The 18,167-nt window shown below is 38.1% G+C and overlaps 2 protein-coding genes across 2 annotated transcripts in view; one reads left to right on the top strand and one right to left on the bottom strand.

Annotated features, from left to right (window-relative positions):
• Positions 1-14,733, top strand: part of LOC118766194 (protein starmaker-like) — a 28,932-nt gene extending 14,199 nt beyond the window's left edge. The window contains exons 5-10 of the mRNA XM_036509466.1: positions 3,601-3,721; positions 3,836-4,316; positions 4,402-4,806; positions 4,888-5,110; positions 10,842-10,990; positions 14,238-14,733. Coding sequence (XP_036365359.1) covers positions 3,601-3,721; positions 3,836-4,316; positions 4,402-4,806; positions 4,888-5,110; positions 10,842-10,990; positions 14,238-14,284 — 1,426 coding nt within the window. The 3' untranslated portion in view covers positions 14,285-14,733. The remainder of the gene's footprint in view (positions 1-3,600; positions 3,722-3,835; positions 4,317-4,401; positions 4,807-4,887; positions 5,111-10,841; positions 10,991-14,237) is intronic.
• Positions 14,734-16,102: 1,369 nt separating this feature from the next.
• LOC115219735 (ATP-dependent RNA helicase DHX8) overlaps positions 16,103-18,167 on the bottom strand; it is a 40,459-nt gene continuing 38,394 nt past the window's right edge. Inside the window, exon 22 of the mRNA XM_029789956.2 lies at positions 16,103-16,732. Coding sequence (XP_029645816.2) covers positions 16,495-16,732 — 238 coding nt within the window. The 3' untranslated portion in view covers positions 16,103-16,494. The remainder of the gene's footprint in view (positions 16,733-18,167) is intronic.

The following is an 18,167-nucleotide window of genomic DNA, read 5'->3' as shown; positions in this document are numbered from 1 at the left end:
TTGAAAATCTTTAATATACATATAATATAAGCATAAATATTGTGGATTAAATTCAGCTTTGACAAAAAGTTAGGAATTACTCTTTTGGATTTTACAATTGAATTTGTTTGCTTTATGTGGATGTATAAAATGATAACTATATTCTGATTTTGTTATATTTCGGAATGGTCATTTTGCCAGTTTAGCCAATAAAAACACACGCACTATATATTTGGTGTTACTTTGCTTCAGTGTTATTTATTTTTTACATTAATCTTAATCTTATTTCGGCCAGAGTTCTTTCATCACATTTCTGTGACCGCATCAGTGGTCCTTTGTTTTCTTCTCACTTATTTGTGTCTCTCCTTACTAACCGTCAGCCATTTTGTATTTCTATTGTATGTCTTCATTTGCGCATGCTTATATCTCTATGTGCGTTTATGTTTATTTAGTGTGTGTATGTGGGGTATGCCTGTAATATTTGTATCTTCTGTTTATATATGTTCATGTAATTTGTAATTTTATATGTTCATGTAATTTGTATTTTGTATTTTTTTTGTTTTTTTTGTTTGTTTTTTGTTTTGTTTTTGTTTATTCTTATTTTGTTCATGTGTTTACATCCACCCATTATTATCATTACATATGCTTGTATGTATGTATGTATGTATGTATAACAACAATACTAGTAATAATAATAATAAATTGAATTGAAAAAAAAAATATTCTGATTGTCTGGTTTATATGCTTATACACATGTATTTTTGTATGCATATATATATGTATGTATGCATACAAAAATACATGTGTATAAGCATATAAACCAGACAATCAGAATATTTTTTTTTTTCAATTCAATTTATTATTATTATTACTAGTATTGTTGTTATACATACATACATACATACAAGCATATGTAATGATAATAATGGGTGGATGTAAACACATGAACAAAATAAGAATAAACAAAAACAAAAACAAAAAACAAACAAAAAAAACAAAAAAAAATACAAAATACAAATTACATGAACATATAAAATTACAAATTACATGAACATATATAAACAGAAGATACAAATATTACAGGCATACCCCACATACACACACTAAATAAACATAAACGCACATAGAGATATAAGCATGCGCAAATGAAGACATACAATAGAAATACAAAATGGCTGACGGTTAGTAAGGAGAGACACAAATAAGTGAGAAGAAAACAAAGGACCACTGATGCGGTCATATGTATATATATATATATATATATATATATATATTGGCCTGCTCGCTTAGCCAGCGGGGTGGCATCATTTGAAGGCTAAAACAATGCAAAGCGCATTGTGACCAGCGATGTGTAACAAAATCTGATAGCCTGGTCGGTCACGGTGATCACGGTGATATATATATATTGAATCTTGTATCGTGAATTTTTGATTTGTTAGTAGACATTATTATAGTATGTAAGATCTGTTGAAGATTACTGTTAATACAATAATATTGTTGTTACTGATAAGCATAGACGTGTTTATATGTTCTAATGTATTTATATACGTATATGACATATGGTATATCCACTGGAATATATTGTTTAATTGTGTTCATTAATGTGTTTTGTGCATGTGAATAGTATATACGCTTTGCTTATGTATATGTGTGTATATATGTATTTGTATGTATATATATATATGTATATTTGGATATTTGTTTATTGTTTATTTTTTATATATTAAGTAATATGTGTATCATGTTCAGTATATTAATATTTTTAAAGTTCTGACGAGGCCTATGGTTTTTTTAATATATAAGTATTTTTTTTTTAAATGCCTACAACCTTAGTATGTTGACATCTATAGGCAATGAAAATTAAATTTACTTTTGACCATAGGCTGAAACAGCTGAAAGAAGTAATCTTTAGGATTTCATTAATTTATACTATGACTTTTAAAATCTGTATTTGTATTATTATCTATTTATTTATATAATATTTTTTGTATGCTTTTGATGTTCTCATTTGCAAAATGAATAAATAATCCAACATTATAATATCCGTAAGTTTATGAACAAACTAAATTTGTTTCTCCATTTTCTTATTTGTATTATATATATATATATGCTTGATGTATATAGAGCTATAACTATGAGCATTTCAATTTTGGGGGGAAAACCTTTAACAGGGGGGAAAAAGTTAACAGCCCAATAGTTAGTTACATAAGCAGCTGTTAACTAGATTAATAGTTGTGTGTGTGTGTGTGTGCATATGTATATATGCTGTCCAACTGAATCATCTCTTCCAATCATATGAAGTAAAACCTTCAACTTTTTTGTGTATTTTGACAAGATTCCAGTTAGCTTTTTCGTGAATCCGACTGTAAAATATTGTCCATGTGTGATGGGTGTTTTAGAAAATGACTTTTAAGCCAAGTATTGAGAAGAAAGATCCATCAAGCTGAGTGATGTTGTAGTCATGGCAGATACTGAGGTCATGCAAGTGGCACCCGTGCTGGTGGCACGTAAAAGCACCTATTACACTCTTGGAGCGGTTGGTGTTAGGAAGGGCATCAAGCCATAGAAGCCATGCCAAATTAGACTGGAGTTTGGTGCAGCCCTCCAGCCTGCCAGCCCTGGTTAAACCATCCAATCCATGCTAACACGGACATTAAATGATGATGATGACATTTATATATATATATAATATATATATATATATATGTCTGTGTGTGTGTGTGTGTATGTATAAATGTGTGTGTGTGTATAATATCACCATGTCTCTTTTATTCACTCTGTGAGTTACTTGGTGACTTCAGCAGTGCGTGCTGACGGCATGATGAAATGCACCTAGTGCACTCTGTTAAATGGTTGGCGAATTGAGCAGAGGATTCTTTAGTATTGCTGAAAGTAGGGCAACCTCTCCAGTGCTGGTGTCTAAAGAAACTGCCCCCACCCAGTTTTGCTCTGTAATGTGGTTGATGTTACAGAAGAGCCTTTCACCCCTGAAACTGCCAAAACTTTGTAAAGATGATCAGATGCAGCATGGACCTTCAGTTCACCTGAGAGGGCACCAAATGTCTTGGATTATAAAGAACTGCCCAACCCATTACCAGTATAGAAACTTGGTGGGAGGAGGGCAGATGATATGAGTGGATGACTAATGTATTGATTTGCTAAGACACAGGATGAGTGTCCAAGACAACTGTAGGCAAAACACTATATTCGACATGACCTTAATCACCTAAAGTGTTAACAATGATATTCTCCAGATGATTTGATGATAATGCCATTGGTAATCTGGGGATAATATTGATAATCTGTTATTCATTCTTGCTGCTTCAATACCATTGCAAAATTCACTTGAGTTTTTCCTCAAAATCATTGCTGATGTTTTGCCCCTCCCCCAAGGGAGATGTCTGAAGTCAATAGTGCCATCACAACCCCCCACAGTCTTGCTACCATCCCACTACAATCCCATCGCTGTCCCTGTCTGACCCAGCTTCAGTACAACAGTTGATCCACCAATACTTCCAGCCATCTGTCCTAGTGACACACTTTTAAATCTTCCTTTTAAACCCCAGTTTTCTCTCCACCAACCACCCCTCACTCAAAATGTTCCTTGTTTTCATATTGCAGCATAACAAGTGATGTTAATTCACATAACAACACTAACCAAGTTGACCATGGTAACCAAGGTAACAGTACTAACAACATTGACAACAGTAACCAAGGTAACAGCACTAACCAAGGTGACAACAATTATCAAGGCAACTCCAGTACCCTGTGTAAGAACATTACAGGGGCTGGCATTAATGGAGATAAACATAGTTTCCGGTTTTCCATATGGAGGAAGTTGTGCAACAAGCACCAGAATAGATATGATACGAATAAAGTCATGGAGAATGGTAAAGTTGAGGCTAAGAAGGTGCATGATGATGATAAGGATAAAGAAAAATGTAAGGGTGATGGGAAGGGTAAGGGCGATTGTAAGGATAAAGATGATAAGGACAAAGACAAGTGTAAGGGTGAAGGGAAGGGGAAGGGCGATTGTAAGGATAAAGATGATAAGGACAAAGACAAATGTAAGGGTGATCGGAAGGGTAAGGGCGATTGTAAGGATAAAGATGATAAGGACAAAGACAAGTGTAAGGGTGAAGGGAAGGGGAAGGGCGATTGTAAGGATAAAGATGATAAGGACAAAGACAAGTGTAAGGGTGAAGGGAAGGGGAAGGGCGATTGTAAGGATAAAGATGATAAGGACAAAGACAAGTGTAAGGGTGAAGGGAAGGGGAAGGGCGATTGTAAGGATAAAGATGATAAGGACAAAGACAAGTGTAAGGGTGAAGGGAAGGGTAAGGGCGACTGTAAGGGTAAAGATGATAAGGACAAAGACAAGTGTAAGGGTGAAGGAAGGGTAAGGGCGATTGTAAGGATAAGATGATAAGGACAAAGACAAGTGTAAGGGTGAAGGGAAGGGGAAGGGCGATTGTAAGGATAAAGATGATAAGGACAAAGACAAGTGTAAGGGTGAAGGGAAGGGGAAGGGCGATTGTAAGGATAAAGATGATAAGGACAAAGAGAAATGTAAGGGTGACGGGAAGGGGAAGGGCGATTGTAAGGATAAAGATGATAAGGACAAAGACAAATGTAAGGGTGATGGGAAGGGTAAGGGCGATTGTAAGGATAAAGATGATAAGGACAAAGACAAGTGTAAGGGTGAAGGGAAGGGTAAGGGCGACTGTAAGGATAAAGATGATAAGGACAAAGACAAATGTAAGGGTGAAGGGAAGGGTAAGGGCGACTGTAAGGATAAAGATGATAAGGACAAAGACAAATGTAAGGGTGAAGGGAAGAGTAAGGGCGACTGTAAGGGTAAAGATGATAAGGATAAAGAAAAATGTAAGGGTGATGGGAAGGATAAAGGTGATTGTAAGGATGAAAAGAAGGACAGTGATGATGGTAAAGATAAGTGCAAGAGCCAAGGAAAAGGCCAGAATCAGTGCAACAATACTAGTGAAGGCAACATCAGTGATGAAAGCCTCAACAGTAACCATGGCAATAACAGTAAGCAAGAAAACAACAGTAACAGCAGCAGCGACATCAATTCTGAAGTGAAACCCCTAAGTTTACATAAAAACAACCCAAGGTAATGATCAATGTTTTTGTTGTTATATTTTAGCCCTAGGTCTATAGATCTATGTGATCAATATATTGAGAGATTCACTGACAGCACGAAACTGGCTCAAATTCTAAATTTGGCCTTAACCATCAAATCTTTATACAATAGTGTTGTTAATTAAATTGCTGTTTTGTTTAGCCTCGTTGTCTTTTACATACGTAATCTTTTATCTGTTTCAGTTATTTGACTGTGGCCATGCTGGGGCAGCACTGCCTTGAAGTCCTTTTAGTTGAAGGAATTGACCCCAGGATTTTCTTTTCTTTAAAGCCTGGTTCTTATTTTATTGGATCTTTTACCAGACTGCTTAGTTACAGGGACATAAACATACCAACACTGGTTATCAAGCAGTGGTGGGGGACAAACACAGACACACACACTCATAGGTGTGTATATATATATATATATATATATATATATATATATATCATCATCATCATCATCATCGTTTAACGTCCGTTCTCCATGCTAGCATGGGTTGGACGGTTCGACCGGGGATCTGGGAAGCCAGAAGGCTGCACCAGGCTCCAGTCTTATCTGGCAATGTTTCTACAGCTGGATGCCCTTCCTAACGCCAACCACTCCGTGAGTGTAGTGGGTGCTTTTTACGTGCCACCTGCACAGGTGCCAGGCGAGGCTGGCAACGGTCACAGTCGGATTGGTGTATTTTACGTGCCACCGGCACGGAAGCCAGTCGAGGTGGCACTGGCATCGGCCACGAGTCGGATAGTGCTTTTTACGTACCACCAGACCAGGGATCCTGGCTGGTTCATTTCAATTTGATTTCGCTTGCCCCAACATGTCTTCGCAAGCAAAGGGGTATATATATATATATATGCACACACACACACACACACATGATGGGCTTCTTTCAGTTTCTGTTTAACAAATCCATTCACAAGGTGCTATGCAGTGGGACTGAACCCAGAACCATGTGGTTGGGAAGCAAACTTCTTACCACCCAGCCACACTTGCACCTAGGACATTCGAAGAGGCAACAAATGATTTTTAGAATTATAATCGTCCTCAGTAATGAACCTGTTCTGGACATTATGAGGGAGCTTTTTGTTACCAACACATATACACAATACCAGACTGCAACTGAACTAGGAACCTGCATTTCTAAGCTAAACGTAGAGACACTCTTATCAGTGAAATCACTGATGCATGTTCAATGAGTGGTGGATTATCAGAAAGGTGCCTGTGTTGGCCAAAATCCAGCGTGCTTACATTCTGGGTTCCAGTTTTGTCAATGTTGATTTTGGTTCAGAGGTGAAATCATGATTGTGTGGTTGAGAAGTTTGCTTTGCAACCATGTGGGTATTGAGTGCAAACCCTTGACCCAACACCTTGGGCAAACGTCTTCAATTAAAGCCGCATGCTGGCCAGTGCCTGGCGAGTGAATTTGGTTGAGAGAAACTGTGTGGAAGCCCATTGTATGTGTGTGTGTGTTTCAGTCTGTGTTTGTCCCCACCTCCCTGCCCCACCAGTTGACAACTGGTATTGGTCTGCCGCCATGTTCTGAGTTCAAATTCCGCCGAGGTCGACTTTGCCTTTCATCCTTTTGGGGTCGATTAAATAAGTACCAGTTACGCACTGGGGTCGATGTAATCGACTTAATCCGTTTGTCCCCTCTGTGTTTAGCCCCTTGTGGGTAGTAAAGAAATAGGTATTGGTTTGTTTACATCCCCATAACTTAGCAGTTCGACAAAAGATACCAATAGAATAAATACCAGACGTTAAAAAAATAAGCACCGGGGTCAATTTGATTAAAACCCTTTTAGGGGCCACTAGAATAAGTACCAGGTTTTAAAGTGAAAAAAGGTTCTGGGGTCAGTTCATTTGACTAAATTCTTTTGAGGCATTGCCCCAGCATGGCCACAGTCCAATGACTGAAACAAAAGATTAAACAAAGCCATACTATGTTGATGTCTGGGTCAGCTTTATTATTTAGTCTTCTACAACCCTAATATATTGATTATTCCTTCAATTTTCTACTATTATTTTCTCTTTTAATTATACAAATTACATTCCACGTTGATGTGCAATTTTTTTCTATTTTGGCACCATTTCTGTTTTGCCATTCCTGCTAGAATACCGTTTGTGCCTTCAATGTTCAGTTAGAAGTCTTTATCAATGTACGTCCTTGGATTTCAGAACAACCTGCTGTGCTTGAGGAGACCTATTGAGTCAAGTACATGAACATCGAAATAAATATCAATGGAAATAGTAGTTGTGATACCTGTGCCGGTGGCACGTAAAAAGCACCATCCGAACGTGGCCGATGCCAGCGCTGCCTTGACTGGCTTCTGTGCCGGTGGCACGTAAAAAGCACCAGCCAATCATGGCCGCTGCCAGACTCCCCTGACACCTGTGCTGGTGGCACGTAAAAAGCACCCACTACACTCACGGAGTGGTTGGCATTAGGAAGGGCATCCAGCTGTAGGAACACTGCCAAATCAGACTGGAGCCTGCTGCAGCCTCCTGGCTTCCCAGACCCTGATCGAACCGTCCAACCAGTGCTAGCACGGAAAACAGATGTTAAACGATGATGATGATGATGATGATGATGATCCATTCTCATCTTTTGCAGACTCCATGATTCTCCTTTATATAAACCCTTTTTACAAATATTTATGTTTTAACAATAACTTGTCTCCAACATATTTCGTCTAATATCCTAATGTGGTCATGATAGTGCAGCCAACAAGTTTATTTCTTAGTTTGGGGTTCAGTCCCAGTAATCGGCAACTCTTTAAGTTCTGAGCTGAAATCACACCAAGGTCACCTTTACCTTTCATCCTTTTGGAGGGTCAATAAAATAAATACCAGTCATACACTGGAGTCAATTCGATCAACTTCCCTCATTTCTTAAAATTAATGACCCTGTGCCAAAAATTAGGAAATATTATTATTATTAAGATGGTGAGCTGGCAGAACTGTTAGCACACTGGATGAAATGCTTAGCAGTATTTCGTCTGCCGCTGCATTCTGAGTTCAAATTCCGTCGGGGGTCAACTTTGCCTTTCTTCCTTTTGAGGTTGATGAAATAAGTACCTGTTATGCACCGGGGTCAAAGTAATTGACCCCTTCCCCAAATATTCAGGCCTTGTGCCTACAGTAGAAAGGATTATCATTATTATTATAATTCCTGAATTTCATTGTTGGTGTGTCATTCGATGGTATTGTCCCTTCCTCTTTAAATGGCTCTGTCAGATGTTTTGCTTGAAGATGCCCTCATCATGTTTTAAGCTAATTATTGTAATTAAGGCCAATATAATTAATGTAAGACTTTCTTTTCCTAGAGTACTGCACTTTTTATGCATATTAATGGGATTGTAGTATTTTTTCTGTTTTCACAGTGTCCTCCCAAACCACATGGTCCCAGGTTCAGTTTCACTGTACAGCACCTTAGGCAAGTGTCTTCTACTATAGCCCTGGGCTGACTAAAGTGGATTTGGATGACAAGAACTGAAATAAGCCCATTGTGTGTGTGTGTGTGTGTGTGTGTATATATATATATATATATATGTGTGTGTGTGTGCTGGTGCCACATAAACTGCACTCATGCCAATGCTGCATAAATGCACCCATGCCAGTGGCATGTAAAAAGCACCCAGCACACACACACCTTGCGAAGTGGTTGGTGTTAGAAAGGGCATCCAACTATAGAAACGATGCCAAAACAGGCAACTGGAGTCCGGACAGCTCCCTGGCTGGCCAACTGCTGTCAAACCGTCCAACACATGCCAGCATGCGAAGTGGACAGTAAATGATGATGATGGTTGGTCGGTCTACATTACTTTGTAAGGAGTACAGGACCACTTTCCCAGTTTCTCTGGCATATACCCGCCCCCAGAAGGGACACTGGTCTATCGCAGAGTTACTCCTTTTCACCAGCTGAGTGGACTGGAGCAATGTGAAGTTAAGTTAATTTTTTGGCTCAAAAAGCAAAAAAGCAAGGCCATGTAGGGGGACATGGAGTTATGTACAGGGTGGTGTTCATGCAAAGAGTTCAGGCCATTTCTGGTCAAGGGAGACTTTGAACCGAGCAGTCTTTGGCATCTTCACTATCTCGTCCGGCAGCCTATTCCACGGATCCGCAACCCGGAAGTGAAGTGTTTTGCTCAAGGAACCACCATCTTACAGTCATGAATCAAAGGCCCTAACCACTAAGCCATGTGCCTCCACACACACTCATGTGTATGTGTATCACCTTGTTTTGACATCTTGTGATAGTTGTAAATGAAGTCATTCAAATGGTGTTGTTTGTTTCCACTTTTCCATGAAAAATATGTCAGGCCACAGAATATTTGTCTCAACGAATTCTATCCAAACCATTCAAGCATAGAAAAGTGAACATTAAAGCAATTTTGATGACTTTTTGCCCCACTCACTTCTTCCTCACATCACCCATTTTGTATCTAATCCCAACTGCACCATGTCCCTCACTTATCCTTGCACTTGGTTCCGCAGGATGTCCATTTCTGGAACTGCCTCTATTCATGTCTTGATGAGAGCAACATTAATAGCATTGACATCTCACCAACCAGGAAGGGCCTGCAAAAAGCCAAGGGCTCTGCCCGTTCTTCCAGAACCAGCAAGTAAACAGAAAAAAACATTTTCGTTCTACAAATTCACTGAGGTCAATTCAGGGGTCAATGGAATAAAGCTTGTTGTGTTTGGGTTTCTCTTACAGAATGATACCCCCTCCTCTCAAAATTCAAAACCTTTTGCTCAATTCAGAAACCATTATTATTGTTGTTGTTAAAGCAGCAAGCTGGCAGAAGTATTAACATGTCAGACAAAGTGCTTGATTGATTGATTGATTCTAGTTTCAGCTTATGAGCTGTGGCCATGCTGGGGCACCGCCAATGCTTGGCAGCATTTCGTTCACCTTTACATCTTAAGTTCAAATTCCATAAAGGTTGACTTTGCCTTTCATCCTTTCAAGGTTGATAACATCAGTACCAGTTGTATACTAGAGTCAATGTAATCAATTAGTGTCTGCCCCCACCCCCAAATTACTGGCCTTGTGCTAAAATTTGGGACCATTAACATTGTTGTTATGAAAGCATTGAGCTGGCAGAACCATTAGCATGGCAGGCAAAGTGCTTATGTTTTGAGTTCAAATTTTGCTGAGGTCCGCTTTGCTTTTCATCTTCTTGGGGTCAATAAAATAAGCTCCAGTTGTGTTCTCAGAGCAATGTAATTGACTAGACCCTCCACACAAAATTTCATGCTTTGTTCCTATATAGAAAGCATTATTATGGCAGTGAGCTGACAGAATCATTAGCAGACTGGGTGAAATGCTCAGTGGTATTTCATCTGCCACTACATCCTGAGTTCAAATTCCGCCAAGGTCGACTTTGCATTTGTCCTTTTTTGGGGGGGTGGGGGTCAATAAATTAAGTACCAGTCAAATACTGGGGTCAATGTAATCAGCTATCCCCCTCCCCACAAATTCCAGGCCTTGTGCACATTGGACACAATGCTTCACAGCATTTCATTCACCTTTATGTTCTGAGTTCAAATTCCACTGAGGTCAGCTATGCCTTTCATTCTTTCAGGATCCATGAAATAAGTACCAGTCATGTACTGAGATCAACATAATCGACTAGCTCCCTCAACCAAAATTTCAGGCCTTGTGCCAACAGTAAAAGGGATTATCATGGTTGTAATTATTATTTCTCTTTACCAGGTGTGCTTTTTGTATTTTTGTGGATGATTTCCGTATTTGGTTGATGGTTTCAAACACAAAGCCAAGCAACTGGACCACACTTTCACATGACAACCATCACTCAATCTGGTATTTAGAAGAAGGCAAAAAAGCTGATGGCAATCCTGAAGGTAAGAACAAAGCTTTATGCACCTTAAAACTTTTATTTCCTACTAAATTGGCAATTAACCCCTTCAAAGTGTGTGTGTGTGTATTCATGTGTTTGTATGAGAATATATCAGTGTATTTAAATGTGTGTGTGTGTATATATATATATATAATATATATATATATATATATATATATTCAAATTTACTTATAATATAAGAATAAAATTTTTTTGAAAAATTTTTATCAGTGGGCAGCATATTAAAATACCTTTTAAGGTGAAAATTATAAACAATTATAAATAAGGGCAAAAGAAAAAAATTTTCTTTCTCATTATCCGTCCAACCCATGCTAGCATGGAAAGCGGACGCTAAACGATGATGATGATGATTATGCCATATTTATAGTGAAAAATATTGTTTGTGGTTAGACAGTCTAAAGTCTATTTTTCAGCATATTGGCACAAAAAAGTTTTCCTTTTGCCCTTATATATATATATATATATATATATATATATATATATATATATATATATATATATATATATATATATATATATATATATATATATATATATATATATATATATAAATATGTGAAGGCATGTGGCTTAGTGGTTAAGGCATTTGGCTTACAATTGTAAGGTCATGAGTTCAATCTCTGGCAACGCTTTGTGTCTTTGAGCAAGACACTTTATTTCCTGTTGCTCCAGTCGACTCAGCTGGCAAAAATGAGTGGTACCCGTATTTCAAAGGGCCAGCCTTGTCACACTCTGCGTCATGTTGAATATCCCTGAGAACTACTTTAAGGGTACATGTGTCTGTGGAGTGTTCAGCCATTTGCATGTTAATTTCACAAGCAAGTTGTTCTGTTGATCTTATCAGCTGGGACCCTTGTCGTCATAACTGACAGAGTGCTCGTATATATATATATATATATATATATATATATATATATATATATGAATAAAAAATGGAGTTAACGCAGGTGTAATCAAATATTTTTACTTTCGACACATGTTTCGAAAATTCCACTGATACTGTTCAAAAGAATAAATGGTATAAACAATGCAATCTTCTCAGGAAAGTGAAAAAAACGAAACTCGTCAATAAGACATTTTAGCAAAAAAAAAAAAAAAAAAGTCTTATTGACGAGTTTCGTTTTTTTCACTTTCCTGAGGAGAAGATTGCATTGTTTATACCATTCATTCTTTTGAATAGTATCAGTGGAATTTTCGAAACATGTGTCGAAAGTAAAAATATTTGATTACACCTGCGTTAACTCCATTTTTTATTCATATTATTCAAAATATTCAACGTAAACACGAAGTTTCTACCTTTATAAACAAGGAGTTACAACACCTTTACTTGTGAGATTTTGCTGCCCTGGTAACTATTTATTTTTTTTTTCCGTGTTAATTGTTAACAAGGTAAAAATACACTCATCTATTTATTATATATATATATATATATGTCTGTATTTGTTATATGCGATAGATGCCTTATCAGAGTAAAGCAGCCATCAATGTATCCTACGTAAATGGGTATATATCATCATCATACGTCCATTGTCCATGCTGGTTTGGGTTGGACGATTTGACCAGGGCTGGCAAGCTGGAAGGTTGCACCAGACTTCAGTCTGACTTGGCATGGCTTCTATGGCTGGATGCCCTTCCAAATGCCAACCATTCTGAAATTGTAATGAGTGTCTTTAAGTACAACTGGCACGGGTGCCATTTGCATGACATCAATATCTGCCATGACTGTGATTCTGCTCGGCTTGATGCGTTTTCTTCTCAAGCATGACATAATGCCAAAGGTCTGGGTCATTGCCTATGAGAGGCACAACACTCCAAAAGAACTCAGCCATTTTGCCTCTGTGAGGCCCAACACTAGGGAGGAATTCAGCCACTTTGCCTTCATGAGGCCCAATGCTTAAAAAGTGCTCTTTATGTGCCACTGTTATGGGTGCTAGTTACATGATACCAGCATCAGTCACAACTGTGATTTCATTTGGCTTGATGGCTCTTTTCAAGCACAGCATATCACTAAAGGTCTTGGTCACCAGTCATTGCCTCTGTGAGGTCCAAAATTTCTAAGATCATGCTTCACCACCTCATCCCATGTCTTCCTGGGTCTACCTCTTCCACAGGTTCCCTCTGCAGTTAGGGATCGGCTTCTCTTTACACAGCTGTCCTTGTCCATACGCATCACATCACCATACCAACGCAGTTGTCTCTCTTGCATACCACATCTGATGCCTCTTATGCCTAACTTTTCTTTCAAGATGCTTACACTCTGTCGTGTATACACACTGACATTGCACATCCAGCGAAGCATACTGGCTTAATTTCTTTCAAGCCTACACATGTTCTCAGCTGTCATAACCCATGTTTCACTGCCATGTAGCATAGCTGTTCGCATACAGGTATCATACAATCATGTATGCATGCATATAGACCTCTGTGTGTGGGCATGAGGTGTTTGTTTCTTTTTTACATAACATACATATAAATACAAATACGTATAACCATGTATGTACATGTATGTATAGGCATATACACGAAACACACAAAAAAACATGCCCACACACGTGCATACACATGCACAAATACAAATGCTAGATCATGCACACCAGCATACCCAAGCAAATGCATGCATGTTTGTGTGCACTGATTTGCATTTTACTGTGTGCACTTGTAATCACATCTTCCATCATATGTTTGCATGCACATGAGTTCACAGGCTTGTATGTGTTGTGCACCTTTGCATATTCTGCTGTGCACTTGAACGCATGTGCAAGTTTGCGTACACGTTCACGTGTGTGTGTGTGTGTGATATTAAAGCCAAGTGAAACTGTAATTGTGGCCAATGCTGGTGTTATGTAACTAGCACCTACACCGGTGGCATGTAAAGGACACCCACCACACTCTTGGAATGGTTGGCATTAGGAAGGTCATCCAGCTGTAGGAACCATGCCAAACCAGACTGGAGGCTGGTGCAGCTCTCTGGTCAAACCATCCGACCCATGCCAGCATGGAAAGAAGACACTAAATGATGAAAGGATATATATATAAAACACCAATTTGAGAGGAATAAAATGGCACAAGTTTTTGAATATATTTACCTGGTTTAAATAAAAAAAAAACCCAGTTTACTGCAATAATTGATAAAGGTTTTCATATAATCACTTAAGACACCTGGATTGTTTCCCCTTCAGAAGTGGGTCTGCTGCTCTTTTATGTCTAAAGATCAAATATTTGTGTTTCAGATTATTTGGTAAAAGCTGACAGCATGACTATCTATGTTCAACTTTAGTGAAATGGTACCTGCTGGAGCTGATGGAATGGCAAATGAAGAAGATATGGAGGCCTACCATTTCTGTCCCCCACCATTGAACATTCTCTTTCTCTCTCTCTCTCCATATACACACACACACACATATATATCTTTGCATACATGCATAAATGGGAAGATACAATCTCATGCATTTGTGTGTGTATGTACATTTGTATGTATGTATATGTGTGTGGCTTAGAAAGGTCTTTAGCCATTATTGACCCAAGCATCCATGTCTAAATGACAGCATATGAGTCATGTGTCAGGACTCAAACAAGGGGTCTGTTATTCACAAAGACTACCCCAAGTGTCAGTGGTTTGAGGTTGGATCTAAGAATAGATCCAGAACGATCACAATACGATATATACCATATTAGTCTGTAATAAACAAGGACATCTAACATATGTTTTGTTACAGTTTAGATTATTAAGATTCCGGAATGTATTTTATATGTCTGCAGCTGATATATGTCAATGGTAAGTTAATTCATGAAATAAAATCATTATATTCTGTGGTCAAATGCATAGAATTTTTTTTTCTGATGCAAGATAACTTCATGACTAAGAATACCTCAAGTGTCTTGTCCCCGTCTATGCATATCTTTGTGTGTACGTATGTAAATGATCAGTGGCAAGGTATATGTATGTATATATGTATGCATGTATATATATATATACATACATACATACATATATGTATATATACATATATGTATACATGTATACGTGTATATGCGTACACGTATATACGTGTATACATGTACACGTATACATGTATATGTGTACATGTATATATATCATTGTTTAAATATATTTATATGCATACATATACATATATATATACACACACATAAATACATATATATTTGTGTGTGTATATATATGTGTGTATGTGTATATATATATTTGTGTATATATATACACACATAAATATATATACATACACACACACATAATATATATATACACACACACACACACACACACACACACACACACATATACACAAGCACCACTAAACTACTTGTCCAAAGTCGCTGTTGAAATAGTGTCATGTCTAAACAAGCTGCCACCTGACTTATTGATCTCTCTATGTCAAGTGTTGAACTGCTAACAACATTATTAGCTTTCTTACGCGATACTAATTAACACACAAACATAAATCTTTTAACGTGTCTCAAACCAGCCAACCAATAAAACACGCTTTAGACCAAATCCTGTTTCACAAATGTCATTGAGTCATGTCAATATGTACTCAATATGCTTTACAGCGTGGCGAGCTAGCGGAATTGTTAGCTTGCCAGGCGAAATGCTTAGTGGTATTTCATTTTTCTATTATGTTCTGAGTTCAAATTCCTCCGAGGTCGACTTTGCCTTTCATCCTTTCGGGATTGATTAAATAAGTACCAGTTATGCACCGGGTTGATGTAATTGACTTAATCCCCTCTGTTTAGCTCACTGTCAGCAATAAAGAAATAAATATATTGTAGATGAGCTGGCAGAATTGATAGCATGCTGGGCGAAATGCTTAGCGATTTTTCATCTGCCATTATGTGCTGAGTTCAAATTCTGCCGAGGTCGATGTAGATGCGAAGCAAATTTTTTAACCTCACAGCCACCAATTTGTAAATCGTTAAACAACTACCGACACTGCATCCTAAAGGGTTTTGGCTTTTTCTTGTCTGCCAGAAAACAATTCCTGGCTTTCAACAAGGGTTCAATTCCTTCTCAGAGTATTTCTTTGTACAACTTTCCTGAAAGTGATAAAACATTTAAAATGAAAACTATAATCCTTTCTACTTATAAAGATCTCTTTTATATCCAGAATAAGCTATCTTTACACATATATATACACATACACACAAAGTGTTAGTCATCTATCAATAGGTATATACAAAATAACGCTCCAGAGAGAAAGGCATAAACGACTTCACAAGGTAAGCCTCTGGAGTGGCAACCGCTCTTGGTAGTGGTGGTCATTTCTTTACACTGCAACCAGCCCTGGGAGATGAATGAATGTCACACCCTCACATTCTTACATATAAATATGTTGCTTGTGTCAATGTTATGTACAATACGGTAAGGAAGGTAGACACTTTGTTTACAATCCATTGATGTGTTTACAGTAGAGGTCATGGGTGGAGTGGAATGAGAAGTAAAATAGTTGATGAGCAAGGTGTGAGAGAGTTCTAGAAGGTAACTTTTGTGTGAACTTTCTTAAAGGCTCGAGATATCCTCCATGCATTCGGTTCTTCATATTTGTTGTACAAGGGTTCAATCTTTTGTTGCTTCTTCTGTTTGCTTAGTTTAGTTGGGTCAGAGAACTTGAAAAACTTACAGGCAAACTCTACCAGCCACCGAGGATCAATAGTTGTCACTTCTCTCATATATTCCTTGGTAGTCAGCACCAATTCATGATAGACAACCCTGGTAACATACAAAAATACAGATTAGGTCACATATTACAATAATCATCATTGTCATTTAACATCTGATTTCCATGCTGGCATAGGTTGGATGGGTTGACTGAGGACTAGCAAGCTGCACCGGGCTCCAATCTGATGAGGCAAGGTTTCTATAGCTGGATGCCCTTTCCTAATGCCAATCACTCCAAGAGTGTAGTGGGTACTTTTTAAGTGCCAATGGCATGGGTGCCAGTCAGGTGGTACTGACATCAGTCATGCTTGAATGATGCTTTTTACATACTACCAGCATGGGAGCCAGTCAAGCGGCACTGGAAAGTGCCATGCTTGAATGGTGCTTTTTATGTACCACTGGCATGGGAGCCAGTCCAGAGGCACTAGCATTGATCACACTCATTATGTGCCAGTCAGGCAGCACTAGCACCAGTCACGCTTGAATGGAGCCTTTTACAGTCTTAAATCCCTGTGGTTCTTGAGTCCATTTTCTGTTACAAGCATGAAAAACTGGTCTCTGGATATCTCCTCCCTCCCTCCCACCAGTCTTGGAGACATTAAAAGGTGACTACCCTTCCCTTCCTGACTAAACTTTATAAAATCAAAGTAGAATAAAATATGACATTAATCAATGACTAATCAATGTTGCCATGAGTTGCTAATTAATGAATTATTCCAATTGAGGTACATTTACTTGTTGATATGAAAATTAGAATTGTTAATAAAAATTGATTCTGAATCATTGCACTCATAATTAACATTAGGTTGGTGTTAAGGACATTGAAAGGGTTTACTGAAACAAAGAAATCCAATATTTTAGCACTTGGTCCCTATGAAACATGTCAGGACCAACAACATTGTGTTGATCTCTCGTCCTTAAGATGACTTCATTACATTTCACCAACAATGATGTTTTGTCCTTGAAAACAATGGTTACATACCAAGCTGGAGCAAGATCTTGTAAAATAGAGGTTCAGTTTACAAACTGTTGCATCTGTTTTACTTTGCTTGTCTCAATATTTCCCTTCCTCTGCCTCATTATGATTAATAGAACCAATTACCCATTGAGAGATACTATTGATCATAAATAATCAATATAGTTGTAGGTCATTCATATATTACAAAGATCAATAAGGCCAAGACCCATCTCCAATTCCCATAGTTATTGTTTACCTTCAGGTCAGCTCTAACTCAGCAGGTAAACGCAAATCAAAAGCATTCCAACCATGACTATCCCACCATCTTGTACATCTAACTTCATTATACAATGTGTCCTAATAAAATGGGAGAGTGTTAGTGGAGGAAATTTGGCTGCTATTTCTAGCAGGGTGAGCAAACGTACAGAGGCTCTTTAATTGGTTCACCAATTTCTCTAGTGTTATACTAGAGGGCGCTGTAAAGTTCCTAGCTTTAAGGGTATCATGAAAGGTTTGGTCGGAGGCCCA

This window comes from Octopus sinensis, linkage group LG15 (assembly GCF_006345805.1).
Source record: "Octopus sinensis linkage group LG15, ASM634580v1, whole genome shotgun sequence".
Taxonomy (NCBI): domain Eukaryota; kingdom Metazoa; phylum Mollusca; class Cephalopoda; order Octopoda; family Octopodidae; genus Octopus; species Octopus sinensis.
The sequence above is the reverse complement of the archived record's forward strand: the minus strand, read 5'-3'. Positions and strand labels throughout refer to the sequence as shown.